Source organism: Tachypleus tridentatus, chromosome 2, assembly GCF_004210375.1.
Source record: "Tachypleus tridentatus isolate NWPU-2018 chromosome 2, ASM421037v1, whole genome shotgun sequence".
Taxonomy (NCBI): Eukaryota; Metazoa; Arthropoda; class Merostomata; order Xiphosura; family Limulidae; genus Tachypleus; species Tachypleus tridentatus.
In genome coordinates, this window is record NC_134826.1 from 115,874,312 (window position 1) to 115,890,326 (window position 16,015).

At 29.5% G+C, this 16,015-nt stretch overlaps 1 protein-coding gene across 6 annotated transcripts in view; it reads right to left on the reverse strand.

Moving 5' to 3' along the window:
• The window catches only part of LOC143244893 (angiopoietin-1 receptor-like), a 77,834-nt gene that overhangs the window by 34,423 nt on the left and 27,396 nt on the right, over nucleotides 1-16,015 (reverse strand). For all 6 annotated transcript variants that reach the window (XM_076490373.1, XM_076490371.1, XM_076490370.1 and 3 more), the window contains 5 exons: nucleotides 15,681-15,873; nucleotides 14,182-14,278; nucleotides 6,332-6,578; nucleotides 2,043-2,112; nucleotides 548-708 (listed from right to left, as the gene is read on the reverse strand). In XM_076490373.1, the coding sequence (XP_076346488.1) occupies nucleotides 548-708; nucleotides 2,043-2,112; nucleotides 6,332-6,578; nucleotides 14,182-14,278; nucleotides 15,681-15,873 (768 nt within the window). The remainder of the gene's footprint in view (nucleotides 1-547; nucleotides 709-2,042; nucleotides 2,113-6,331; nucleotides 6,579-14,181; nucleotides 14,279-15,680; nucleotides 15,874-16,015) is intronic.

Consider the following 16,015-nt stretch of genomic DNA (forward strand, 5'->3'; position numbering starts at 1 on the left):
TTAATATAGTGCTAGTTGCAGGTGTAACTTCCAAAGTGGTAACATAAACTTCAGAATTCATAATCAACAGGAGTCAACCATAAACGAAATTATAAATAATAATGCAACTGTAATAAACTTGAATTAAATTAAAATGAAGAAATTGTCTGAATAAATCTGGAAGTAATTTAAATGAAAACTACTTTAAGAAAATACTAAAGCTGAATGTGAAGCATAAAACCAAGAAACACATCCAAGCACAAACAATGCCAAACAAGAAGTGATAGTTCAGTTGAGGCATATAGAGGAAGTCACATGCATCACTCACGACATGCTCCTATTGATTCAAACAATATCAAATATTATACCTATAAATAGTTGTATATTGCAAAAACATATATTCATAATTGCTATATACAGAAGCAAAAAAAGTTTAACTTTTTCAGAAAAAATTTAAAATTTTAATTCATATGAAGTTTTATATCATCCATCTCAAATTAAAAGGATGCTTTATCTTCATATTATTATTTATTGCAGTAAACAAACAAGTAAAAATATACATATATACCATAACTGCAGCTTGAGCTTGAAGAATCATTTCATCAGAAGCTCTTCTCTTTCCAAATCTGCTACGCAGTAAGCAATAGACTATGACAGAAAGCCCTAATAAGAAACTACATACACCAATGGCAGCAGCAAGTATGGTTGTCTTGACTGATGGTTCTTTCCCTGAAAATAATTTCAATATTTTTTAATACCTAATCTTCACAGATCATACACTAAAGTGATAATATAAAAACAAAAATGAAGTCATGCTCTCCCCTTTCCTTAATTACTAGGTTTCTTTTATCAGGTATGAAAATACATTTTGTAAACTCAGAATCTTGTAATCTCTTATTTTGCAATACTCTTGTTTTTTAAAGGTCAGATCTTTGTAAATAATGCTCTTAATATGGGTTTCTGGCAATTATTTTAAAATTAATATTATGTGAAACTAATTAAAGCATAGCATCATAACTTTACAATTCTATTTGAACAAGTACTACAATATACATGGTTAAATGCATACTCAATCTGGAAATATTTTCTAAGCTCCTTATATTGTTATTTACCTAAAACGTTTCAGCAACAGTAACTCATTAAAATATAAAGCTCTACATTGTTAAGAAATCATGAACAGTACAATTATAAATAAATAAAAATTGGGCATTTCATATTAATACAAACACATATTTTGCACTTAGTTGAACAGAAAATAATTTGTCAAATTTACATTTCTTATTATAAAAATTTAATTGTGTATGCAGCCTAGTTTGAGCTACCACTAACAAAGAAAAATGTTAATATTGAATTCAGAGTCATTTATCCTACATTTGTTTTGTTTTTTATCATGCATTCATCTTTATTACACAAAGAATTTGCATTTTTTTATTTACAACACAATAAAAGCAAATGAGTGCTTAATTAACAACAAAGCACTATAGTTTTGCACCAGCTTAAACACTAGAGCTATGCAAAATCTGTCAACATAAATTTAATCCAAAACTACATGTTGTCTATCTGTGCTGTGCAAACAGTAAGAAGTGAGCTTCAGATTTTAGCCTTATAAGACTTAAACTTAGTAACAAAAGAAAATTTCTTTCACTGTAATTGTAGTACAAATGAAACAATTACAACTGATTTTGGTGAACACTTATTTTAATGACCAAACAAAACTGGGTATTGAATACAATGAAAATAAATAACTAGTGTACAAGACACAAACCATAAATCTAATGTAGGTTTAATGCTAACATACCCCTTGCAGACAGTAGTCATGCACTTAACATTTAAATAAATCAGTGAAAATATTTGTTCAGACATTTAGAAGTCTAATTCAGTCGATAAAAAATATTTAATTTGGTAATTATCAGAATGAATTATAGTATCTACAGAAATGATCAAACAGAACAATTATTTGTACTGGCTATAACAGATATAATATAAATTCCTTCTTCGTTATGGCACTTCAGCTGAAATACTTGTAAGATAAAATTTTAACTTATTAGCATTTCAAGATTTACCATTCTTTTTATGATGTTGAATAGAGCTTGTGTCTGACGACTGAAGTGAAGAATATGCTTCTTTAGTCACCTATGGAGTAAATTAAAAACATAACAAAATGAAGAAAAAGGTTTTACAATATTATTAAGTTTAACAAAACATAATTTATCAATTAAGAGTAACTATGTTACTCTTACAGAACAATTAATTTACTTAAATCTAATAATCACATCCATATTTAATACAAGAATGATGCCAGACTTCTTTTACATTTATTTTTTATGCACATTTATATCTTGACTTGTTTGACATCAACATTTATACTACTAGTACTAGTAAAACCAAATGATTTTCATGAGAAAAGCAAAAAATATAATTAGCCATGCTTCAATGCAAAGTACATAGCTTTTACAAAATTCATAGAAAAATTTCCAATTAATCTACACTAAGTAGAAACTGTTAAGATAAACAATACAAAACATAAAATCTAAAGCCTCCTTTTACGAACAAGCTAAGGAATATGAATACCAGGTTGTGAAATTTAAAGACTTCTTTCCAAACTATACAGTAGAAAAGCTTGTTAAAAAATTCTTAAAACTAGATCATCAATTATATTTGTAAATTTCAAGTATTAACAGAATATCAATTAATAAATAATATATATAATCTTGAATGAATTTCAACAGGGCTGAGATTTCTTGTTCCTCATATACACTTATTCATTACTCATTCTAGGTTTCTTGAATTCTTAAAAGTTTCAACAGAATGGTTTACTTTTCTCTTTTTACACTTTAAAATGAATTACTTGTAAGTTTAATGACTAACAAAATTCAGTAAGAATAAGGTTAATCTAAAAACAGCAGGAAAAATTCTATTAAATAGTTCCATCTTTTCTAGTAAATTATTATTTACTAATTACATTAACTAACATTTATAGCTGGTTTAAATTAAGGCCAATTACAAAAATAATAACCCATGAAGCAGAACAATTACAATGGTAAAATAAAAAATAAAGTCTGATATTTTGTAAGGAAACCTTAATTACAAATATGATATCATATTTTCAACATGATGTCAAACACACTGTAAAACTTCTGCTTACTAGTTATAACTCTGTCAGATAAAGTCAATTTAACCCAAACAGTCATGATTAAAACAAAGAAGTTTCAAAATATATACTTTAAAATAATGATAAAGTTTATTAACTATAGATGATGAACTAATTTTTTTTTATAACTACCATAATGAATACAACTCAACTACAAATTTGACAATTATTTTAATACAAACTGTGCATAAACATATAGATTTCTTTATACAGAAATCAGTGGCATAAGTTCACTCCAAAAGTTGGTGGTGTAACAGAATATTGGGTGCACCATGAGAGAAAAAATACAATTCACAGGAGATGGAAGGTTTTAAAATGAAATCTTAAGGCTCTCTTTCCTTAAAATACATTTAAATGAAACTAGTATTTTTACTTCGATGTGCCAGTCAATTGTTCCAAAAATACTAAAGGCTAAAATAAGAGAAAAAAACATTTCAGATAAAACAGAAATCCTTCTCCAATATATACACTAATTAAATTAAATAAACAAAATGAAAAGGAAGAACTGTGTTAAAAACAGCAAATAAAATCCTGACTAATTATATTATTTTGTTATAACCTAAAAACAAGCAAAACAAAAATAAATTAAAAGATAATAAAAAAATGCTTCACTAATCAAAAAGATCCCAGAATACAAGCGAGAATGTGGGATATAAAATGTACCATATGTTTTGGAACTGAAGAAGTAGTACCCACACTGAGGTAAGGATACACTGTCTATTAGTCTTAACCTCCATTTGCCAGTCTCATATAGAGAAATAAAAGTATCAACAAAAAATTTGACAATTATCCAGATGTTGTAAAGATTTTGAAATTAAGAACTTAAAACTTATGCACTATTAAAATATGGGTTATTATCTTGGATTTTATATTATATTAATTGGTATAACGCAAAAAAACAATACTGTAATAAAATTTTGAATTTAAGCCACTAAAACCTCATGACACATGCAGTAAGTGATGCCTGGATGGATGAAGTTATAGTACAAATGTGCACATGTAAAATCAAATCAATGAAACACTACAACAACATCTTTATATGTTTCAGCTGAAATGAAGAAAGGTCACTATAAAAAAAGTCATCCAACCTGCCACCCCCAATATCAAGATCCTATGTTGCATTTCTAAGGAAATTGATCATTCGAGATTAGATCAATGTAAAATTGTTCTGTGCACAGAAAACAAGTTGCATCTAAAAAAAAGTCGTTATTAGGAGAGGTCATAGCCACTAGAGACTACTATAGTTGTATTACAAGTTTTGTTTTTATATCCCAAATTCTTATGCTTTTCTTCTTCCTTACAATTTGTTTCCTATTTTCTTGTGAAATGGTAAGCCTGGTGTAGGTTCACTTATTGTTTAAATATTAGGAATCACGGCATCATTGTCTTTCTACACATCTGCTAAGTAGTAACTTGCTTGTATTTCTAAACCATTAATTTCAATCTTGTTTCTCAATTTCAAATTCCTTCCTAACCAGATTTCCTTGTTCACTTAGCAACGAACTTACACTTTCCTGAAACTTTTTTTGGAACAAATGGTGGACCTTGATATAAATACTTTCTGTAAATTTTGGCCATTTTTTGTTTCATAAAATGGCCAAAATTTATTTTTGTTATTAGGCATTTTCTCTAGTTTTCCTGCAGGAAGTCCACATGATGATACAACATATGCATATATTTTCTTCTTGATATCGTTAATTTACTTGGGATATTGCTTTGAAAATCAACAAAAAAAGTTATTATATGAAAGGTATTTCATAACAATTTTGGAATTACTTTAAACTTTAAGTAAAAAGCTTGTGAATTTCCAAAGTACTTAGCTATGTTTTATCTAAAAGTTAATTTTTATGGATGTTAAATATATATACCCATATGCAATATGGATTTGAAATAGAATGAAATTCATTTATACTTTGTGTTAAAATATTATTACTGCAATTTATTAATTTTAAAAGCATTTTGACTTTTTTATGTATTGTATTTAATTTAGTTGGCTGATGAGTAATGTAAGCTGCAAAAGTGCTTCCAAACAACTATAAATATAAAAAATACAGTACTTTGAACTTTGTGGTCCTTTTAGTATTTCTTGATATTTATACAACTCTCATCTTTCCTGAAAATGGTTGAAAATTACTGATTAATGCAAATGCCATAAAACGAATATGTAATGTCACAAGTGTAGTATTTAAAAAAGTACATGATAAAAACCTCATATTTTTCACACCAAGTTAAAAACTACTCCCTATCTTTCAGTAGTTAGCACTAACTGCTAACCAAATTACTGCCTTTAAACAAAATGTGTAGAAGTGATAAGAAGCTTTCTCACAGGCCAAAACTATAAATAAACTACTTCTTCAGCCAATGACAATTCTGAGAAACAAATGCATGAGTAGCATTAACATAAAGAGAATTTTCATAATTGCAATAGAACAAACATGGAAGTGGAAATATGCTAAAACAGCATACGAAAGAAACAGTTTTGGAAAAAGACACAAAAATGTTGATAATGTGCAGAATACAGTTCTTTTAAAACTGGTGGTACACTGCAAACTACAGATGCTAAACTCTTGCAACAAGTCAACTGAAGGATATGAAGTACATCAAAAAGCAATGTTAGGTTAGTCTAGACATTTATAAGAAGTTAAATCCTTAATGCCAAAGTTTCAGTTTTTCTGACACACTGGATAATACACATTTTTACTTTCTATACTCCACAAATTACAACTTTTTCTCTTGCAATAAAAAGCTATGTGCTACTTCTCCAAAATCTGAATAAAATAGGGTGAACAATACTGACACCTATAAATTTATTAGTTTTCATAATTTTGAAAAATATTCCATATTTATTTAAACTGACTCTAATTCTAAACTTGAACACCTATTAACAGTTCTTTTCATATCTTTAAAGTCTAACCACTTATATGAAAGATAAATACATATGGAATAATTTTAATTCTCAACTATATTTTGCCTAATGAACTGGCATTAAGAATTAAGACAGTAAGATAAAATATTAAATTTTTCAGTTCAATTTATAGAATAATGCTTTTGATTATATAATGGTAACAGGCTTTGCTTCAAGTGTATGGAAACTTAAAATTTGAGTTCATACTATTTTAGAAGCAGCATAAATATTTACAAATGCTTAAAAATTATAGACCTTAAAAACTGACATATCTTTGTTAAAACTTTAATACATACCCCATTCAGAGAGCTTATTATTCCTTGTATGATTTCATAATCAGAATCTGGATCTAAGGGAGCATTATAATAGCTTCCATAGAGTTTACCATCACCAACTGTAAACATTTCTTGAAAAGATGATGAGCTTAATTCAGCTGCAATGTAGAAAGGAAGTCCCATCTCTTGTGCTTCAGAATAATTATATAGCTGATCAGGATTAAAAAACACAATATCACTTTTCTCTAGGACGACCACACGATAGGCTCTACAGTAAAAGAAAAACTTCTAATTATACATCACCAAGAACACTGAATATCAGAATTCCTTTAAAACTTGAGCATTTGATTTAATAGTACAAAGAAAACAACTTATTTTCTGAAAATTATTAAATGTAAAAAATAAAATAAACCAATGTGAGCCTTTAAAAGGCATAGACAATTAGACGTGATTTAAGTTTCTTTTTCTTATTTTAGGTTTGTTTTTTTTTATACAAAACAACAAAGGATAGCTACACCAAAGAACTTTTTTTTAAAAAAATAACAAAGAAACAAATCAATGAAAAGAAATTGTAAGTTATAAAAATATGAATTTTTTTAAAATAAAAGTAAAAACTACATAGGTTTGTGACCTGTAATAACATGGTAAATTTGGAAATTGTCATATTTTCCAATGATCGTGGCCATTATTGTTATAGCTTCATCACAAGATAAAATATGCCTAAAATAATGTCACTGCTGAATGACTAAGCAATGAAATTAAAGAAAAATATTGACATTTATTTTTAACTTGAACATCTCACTTCTCCCACACTAGAGAAGCAATTGAGGAATAAAATAACTATAGCCAAATATCAATGGTAGGTTTCATCTTGAAAAGTATATTGAGCCAGTTCTTACCCAAGTAGCCTGCCAATTAGCCCAATGCTTTGGTCTGATAACAAATATAAAATACATATACATACATGAAATAAACAGTTGTTCAATGTTACCAGTGGAGGTTGATTTGGCTGCAGTATCAGCAAAAATCATTCCTTTGAATACAAAATTTACCAGTAATCCAGAAAAAGTAAATCAATAATATAGAGAACAATGAAATATATGCCAGTGATTTAAGAATATCCAAAAAATATGGGTGATAACAAACATTAAGTAATTCCAAAGTTAAGCAAATCAGTACAGATGATACAATTAGGATACTGTTTAACTTGTATTTAAGCTAGAGCAAGTGAAGCTGCATACATGTCAACATTAACCAAAGAATTACTAAATATTTTTTGCCATAATCTTGAGCATGATGGGTGGGAACCAAAATAGCTGGCACAGTATGGCAATAACCAATACTCACTAATATCATGGTCTTTGCCACTGAAACAAGAGTAAAGTAAACCAAGTGTTGCATTTCAAATTAATACCCATTACATCAGCAGTGGATGCAATGATATAGGGAGCAAAATGAGCACTCCAGTCATTTCAGATATTTCATTCTTCAAGGTAGAGATTCATTAAACAGCTGGAACCCATTCATTGAATAACCCTCCAAAAAATATATAATTCAAAGTTGGTAAAAAGGTCCTACTCAATTATAAGTCCACTTGATGAGTTCAAAATACTAAGAGACATGACTCCATAATTATTATCCCAGTAGCCTTTGAGCACAATAGGAAGAACACAATCTAAATAAGATAAATCTATTACAATAATAATAATACTTTCCGTATGTCCTGAAAATGCATATGCACCTTTATTTAAATGCATATGTGCATGCACTTCATTTCAATAAATGTATACAAAAGCCAAATGTACATATACTCAAAACAGACATTCTGTATACAAATACATTATAAGCTTACTAAACTTTTTAAAAAGGTCTAGCATTAAGCTGTAGAATAACGTTATAAGTTTATTTATTAATAATATTAAGTATAGTAAAGTTTAGCCCTAACTAAACTAAAGGAAAAAACACATATACAAGCTAATGTTAACATATCTCTATCATATACAGGCCACATTTAATAAAGGCTTAAATAATGTTAGGCATATAATAAGTGCACTTATAGTGTCCATGATTTGAATTATTTTGTATTATTCCAAAAATTCTGTACATGAAGAAATGCTGTTGCAATAAAGATGCTAATTTCCTATCAAATATTTAATGACACATTAAATTTTAGTACAAGTTAATATAAAATAAAAATATATACGTATATACATACACTAAAAGAAAAATTGACCATGCTATAAACACAATGATTTTAGTAAGAAAAAAAAAAGCCAAACAACAAGCAATGACTGAGAAACCACGCAACTCGTGAAAAATAACAGGTGCCAGTGAGAAAAGAAGAGAAGTCAAATTTAAGAAAAGTGGCATTGGAGCCTCATGAGTTAACAAATCTATATCAGGTAATTTATGTTACATTAAATTGCAGTGGTACTTGTTGAAAAGAAAAATCACCTACATGTGAATTAAAACATTCAATAATATCTAAAAACAAAATATTAACCAGCTGAAACAAAATACATAAATACATACATTTAACTTATCTTAACACACAAACAGATAATGCAAACAAATAATTTACTTCAATTTTTATTGTGAAAAGTTACTACAAGCTAAATTCATAAAACATTTTGTTGATATTAGTAACCTCTTAATACCAGTGTTATGGCCAATATGTACAGGTTAAACAATCTAATATTTCTAAGCTTAAGGTCACCCACACATTAAATTTCAAAACTAAAACAAAAAATTCTAATACAATTCCATCATTGTTTTTACTTTACAGTATTTTATAGTTTATGTTTTAGCACAATATTATATAACACTAATCAAGTGTACTCAACAAAGAAAAATTCAAAACTCCCCAACTTTCATTCTGTAAAGCATGCATGGCCATTTAATGGTTTTCTTAACATTTATTTTGCTCACTCCAGGATACTGGCTTTTATTTTTTTAAGAAACTATTGTTTCTTATCAACTAAGTAATAATGATTAATGTTTCTTTTCCAATCCCTTTTCCTTCTCTATCAAGTTTTATCACTATAGCTACTATAGAAGAACAGACATACCCCTCCAAAGCATTCAAAGGATACCCCTGTAGATGGAAGAGTAAGATTGGAAGATCTGGAGAGGGGAACTGCACCACATTTGATCCAGTTAAGAAATGTGTAAAAATCATGGTAGAAAATGAGAGGAGCACACCCTTATGGAAGAGAATGTAGAAGGAAAGTGATCCTAGCCAGAGAATGATATAGTGATGCAATCCCACAATAAGAAAGTGGGTAAATGAGAGCTGTACTAAGCAAGTCAACTACATCCAAAACCTCCTCATAGGGTGCTAACATCTGCAAGGGTAGAATGAGGATCCTACAATCTTCACCTAAAACCATGAACTGGGAAATTTAGAACTATTTCAGTTCCTAAGCATTACACAGGAGTAGCTTTGAGCTATCGATCTGGGAATACGTCATTCAATATCAAAAGGAAGTCTGTTGTATACAATCAATTTGCACAACCATGAAAGAAGTCTGGACCATCCAAAGGGCAATAAGATCCATGTAACAAAATAGAAAAAGGGAGAGCTAAGGACAGAATTGGAATATTCCAACATATCTCTACAGTAACCCACAACATAGAAAGAGGAATAGAGGGAGAAAGATAACAAAACACAAAACCTGGTGAAGGCTTATGTTGATTGGTTTGCTCAAAAACCAAAACCAGCCAGGCACATGGATTTGAGATAAAACAGAATCACAACTTAAAAGATCTCAACAACATATAAACAATGTTTGTAAATAAAGTTAGAGCCAAAGACAACAAATAAGATGTGTAAAAAAGAAGAGACAGGATGTCCCCAGAAAACCCCTCAAGATTTCTATGAAGATCCTCAGACAGGAGATGGATCATGAGGATAAGATAGAGAAAGGAAAATAAGGAAATGATGAAACTAATGGGAGATTAGGGGCCCACCCCTTAGATGGGCAAAACCAACAGCTCCAGCTGTTGGCTGAGATATGGACAGTCATCCCTATGAAAGGCAAGAATTGACTGGTCCAAAGCCCAAGGGGAGACAAGATTTACTGACAACCATTGCTAAACTGAGAAGCAAATTGGTCATCATAAGCTCAAATATTTAGGAACAGGGGAAACACCAAACAGGGTTGGGAAGTATAGTCATGCAATAACAAAGGTCATGGGTCATAAGATAAAGGAACAAGGGATAAAATGACACACATCTGAAAAGTAAAATTTAAGAAAACTGTGGATGGCTGAACAAAATTCTTAGGGAGGGTATGGGACAGCACAGCAAAATCAGGAGAAAACATGATCAAAGTACTCATCAATCTGACCAGGTTCTACAGATTCAGGAAAAAGACGGGCAACACCTGTAGATAAAGGTTGATCCATATAATGTTTGAATTCCTGGTGAATAAACATAAACAAATCTTTCACTGGGTTGCCAATATCTGAAGCCTGCATTATAGCACCTGTCAATGGTGTTACATCTGAAGCAGTCACATTAGCTTTGAAATTCATGTTGAACTAGATGAAAAAAGTGTTTGAAATAAGGAAGGTATGCGGCCAGGAGGATGGTAAGTAAATGGAAATAATGTAAAAAAAAAAAGTGTGTTTTCTTATAGCAAAGCCACATCGAGCTATCTGCTGAGCCCACCGAAAGGAATCAAACACCTGATTTTAATGTGGTAAGTCCGGAGACATACCACTGTACTAGCGGAGGGCACAAAAAAGAGTATGTGAAAATAAATTAAACCACTTTAAGAAAAATATGATCTCAAACACTGAACAAGAAAAAAAAAAAGTTGCCTGAGTATAAGCACTGCCAAACTGGAAGTAATAGTTTAGCAAAAGTGCATGGAATAAGTCACATGTTTCACCTGAGTATGCTCCTATTGGTGGATATATAAGGCCTAATGATTCACATGGAAGACACACTGAAATCATTTAATTTCAATACAAGTGGTTTGGATTTAGAGGGCAGCAATAAATGAGAATAACTAATCTTGTGAGTGGAGAGAAGTGCTGTATCTGATTATATTTACCAATATTCAGTATAAATACTTCAGTGTATACTTTTTGCAGAAATATCACTAACATGAATTGCTGTCAAAATCATCACATAAGACCACAAAGTACTGATATTACATTTATTCCTTATTTTCATTAAAAACTGGTTTGGGTTTGTCATTTTATGGTTTTCACACACAGCTACTCAAGGAATATCTATGCTAGCTCTCTCTAATTTTGAAGTGATACACAAGAGAAAAGAAAGCTAGCCAATGCCACTCCTTGCTAAATCTTTAGTTGTCTTTCATCAGCAAACAGTGTAATTGATTGTCCTAATAATAATGCCACCATGGCTTAAAGGGTGAACATGATTTATGATGCAATTTGTTTCTGCAACCAGTAGATAAATGCCTAGTGACCAGGTTATGCCAGGCCATTAAATACTGGCAAACATAAAATTTGCTGGATATGTATTTTGACCAATTTTGATGAAACATTATCAAATGTAATAATATACAATGATACTGATGTCCTATGTGGTCAATAAGACATTAATTCACTTTATACAGTTATTTCCATAAATGCTTTTTAAGAGGAAATTTAGTATAAAGTTTCTTAGAAATCATAATACTTTTTGATATAATGTGACTAAATCTGGTTTTATGTAATGATTAGCAGAATTGGTGAATCACTTTCATCAACACAGTTTCTTAACAGTTTCCACCAATGTTAATTTTATAATCCACACAATTTAGAAAGATACAGAACATTCCTTACCACTTATCAATGTGATACTATTAAAACCAGGACACATCATCTTTTAAACACTTGGTATTTATTCTTAAAGAAAGGAGCATGAAGGTATTTGTTAGAGAGCACTATAATTTCACAGATATCACATCCTCCTCTCATCCCACCTAGGATTAATTTTAGACAAATGTTTGTCTTGGTATTTTGTTTAACTAAACAAGGAATAACAAAGAATTTATTATAATAGTTTTTTAATCTGTTAATGTTTGTAAGATTAAAAAAAGTAAAAAAACCTATCTGGTTGCAGAAAGGTTGACATTAAGAGAGTCAGATATACAAATAAAAACAGTGATGACTTAAGAGCATTAGAATAGTGAAGTTATAGCTGAAGCAACATGATATAACATGTGTAGACAATATATTTATATTCCAGAAATGTAAAAGATCATGTGAAAACTACAAGTTAAAAATAAAAAAAGATAAACTTGAATAATGATAATAATAAGCAAAACAATGTGTGACCTGAAGTAGGAATAAGAAGTAACGTTTGAGGACTTAGTAACATATACCTCCAATTTTACTCCACTTTCACCATTGGTTAGTGAATTGAGCCCAATGTTCTTTAATGCAATACAATATAAATTAGACTAATTGCAAGTAAAGTAGAAGCAAATAAAATACAGCATACAAAAATGATATGGTTTCTCTAAAGGAAATTTGGCAATTTCTACAAAACTGTACATAATATTTAAACTTTATGCAAGTATGGAATACCCTAGAGAGTTTTAAAATTTTAAATTCTAGTGGTTGGTTGTATAAAACTACCTCTAACCTTCCAATGATAAAAATGAATAACTCAGTCATCTACAACAAATACTTAAAACACATGGCATGGTAACTATAGGACCCTTTAAAATATAAATTTGATTTTTTAAATCAATTTCACATTTATGGTACAATAAAAAACCACTAGCCATTTACTATGCCATTATATATATATATATATATATATATATATATATATATATATAAAACTCCTGAAAGTATTGGCCCTAAAACCAGTTTTCAAACATATGTATACATACCATACTAGGCCTAACAGTACCGTGTTAGGTTATTTTGTTGACATACATTGTGCAATAAAAATCATCTTAAACTTTAATATTAATATACAGACAGACAGATAGATGATCTTCATATTATTCCACTTTACACATAAAACTTATCTTGAATTCCTTTACTAATTTATGTGGCATGTTCAGAAAAATACATCCATTCTTTACCTGGCCTGAGAATAAAATACAATTATATGCATGAACAATGACCTCAACAGTTCTTGCAAACAATTAACTGCTAAAATAAGCAGCACAATAAACACAGAGAGAAATTCATATAACCATTACCTTTCTGTAACTTAGAAGCAATAGAAAACCATTATTAACCTGCAAGCAAAAAGGCCCTCATAGACTCAAGATGCCTTGAAATGAAGCAAGAAAATTTTCAACTTTACAACATAGAGTAACTGCAAAAAGGAAGTAAATCTATAGTAAATAGGCTGCAATACAGAAAATAATCCCAGGTTTCATAAGATAGGTACAATTTTATTAGCTTCAGAAAGTTGCAAATTGTAATAAAAAATATGCATGTATAGATATATATGTGCAGATAATTTTTGACATCATTAACTCAAAAAAACATCTATTTTCAAAATATATGGATTAAAAATAAGCTTCAAATGAGTGTTTATATTACAAATTTGTGGCTTAGTTTCATTCACTGTCAAGATGCATCCATGCAGATTGAAATTTGATAACCTACCATCTCATTAATAGTTACAGTAGAGCAAAACTCAAATACTAGGACTAACTTTGTTTTTTAACTATTTCATTCAAAAGAAATGTTAATGAAACACAAATTACATGAACATATAAAATGTTAACACTTCAGTTACAATTATATTTTGGACGTAACTTGAGGGGATACACTATACAAATAATTTTTTAAAACTTGATGTTGTATTTTAATCTTACAGGACATCATGTTAAAAAGGGTTAAAAAGCAACAGGTAAACTGTAACATCATTAATAATTACTTACATTATAGGTCCTCTCTGAGAGCTATAACTCTGTAACTGTATATACATGATTTCACCTTCTCGCTTAACAATTTTAACAGGAAAGGGCTTCTCAGGAGCTAGAAAGAAAATACTACATTTAATTACATACTTTACCTCATTATGCTTGTATATACTGAAACATACCCAAGTATTTTTCATTTAATAATATTCTTCATAACAACTGTACGTAAATACTTCAAAAAGGACATTTCCTCATTATTATGAATGTAAAACTTAATTTCTTACAACTCATTATATTTATAAACATATTTAATGCACAAACATATAAGTGGGTAGACAGGTTACAGTGCTTTAGTATCACATATACATATCTTACACATAATCAGTATTAATATTAACCTTAATTCTGAGAATTATACTGAGGCCTTATGAAACATTTACTTTCATTATTTAATAATACACTGAAGAACATGTAAACCAACAGAAAACAAAAAGTCTAGCAAACACTTCTAAAAATTATTTTGCATTGATCTTTTTAACAGAAGAATATTTAAGTAATTCAGTCATATAAAAGTGGTTGGCTAAAAACAAAATTAATAATAATAATAATCAAATACAATAATTTTCTCCCATTATCTGGTTTAGTGTATTTAATAACTGTGACTAATCTTTCAAAGATAGCAGCTATTTATGCAATTAATTTAAGTTTTGATTAACATATTAGTAGGAAAAGAGTTTGTTTTTATTTGAATTTAGTTTCTATATAGATAAATTATTTTAGTTACCTAATAAAATTCATGATCACATATAAAAATTAACGAATTTAAAAACTGTCATGCTATGCCAATGAAGGTTACAAGTTTTTCAAAAAGTTTGTTTCATAAAGCAATCATTTTATTCATGTTTATGTAACTTGTATAAGGAGAGTTTTTAAGACCTAAAATGTAAGGGAGTGCTTCATGCATGTAAATGTATATCAAATACAATATTGCTAAAATATTAACAGAAATTTAAAATAGAATTTTTAATTTGAATAGTACCTTGTCTACCCTGGGGCTAAGCTGAGACCTCTCAGTTTCATGTACAGCTGTCCTTAATTTTGAAAGACTGATCTGAAGGAAGGCAACTAATCAGCAACAACTTCTACAACATAGACCTTGTCTAAACTTTTGAACTTTATTATGGGAATGACAATGAACCCACCAGTTAAAAAAAAGCACATGTTCAGCAGTACCACATTTAAAACCTCAGATCCTTTAACCTGCAGCCAACCACACTAACTACTTGGCCATGCCTGTCTCATAGATATTCTAAGACTTTTACTGATTAACTTCTTACAGCATTGAATATACTCTAAAGGGATAATATATTATGAAAAATAATTCATATCCTGTTCACTTTATACTGTAAGTGAACATGAAATGGTCCTTTACAGTTAAATTTGAACCGATGATATAAAAAAAATTCTGAAAAATAAAATTATTTCTCAACTTATAAATGTCTGCAAGCTATACTCACTGGCAACCTCTGTCCATGCTACAACTGAAGTCCAATCAGTAGCTTCTTTTTTAGTAACAGCCCACACACTCACTCGATACTGAGATGCAGGTTGAAGACCAAAAAGGTCAGCTTTTGTTGTGGTATTTGAAAACAACCATTCCATTTTTCTTGCAGTTTTATCTCCACTTGAAGACACTGGAGTAGCCAAAACCTACATAAAATTGTATACTATTAAGGTAAAACTAGATACACAATTTTATTTTTTAAGTGGATATGCCACATGCATTTATATGTATTAAGAAAAGTTTAGTGTACTACACTAGTTGTTCAGGATTGTTGCTTTAAAAACTAGG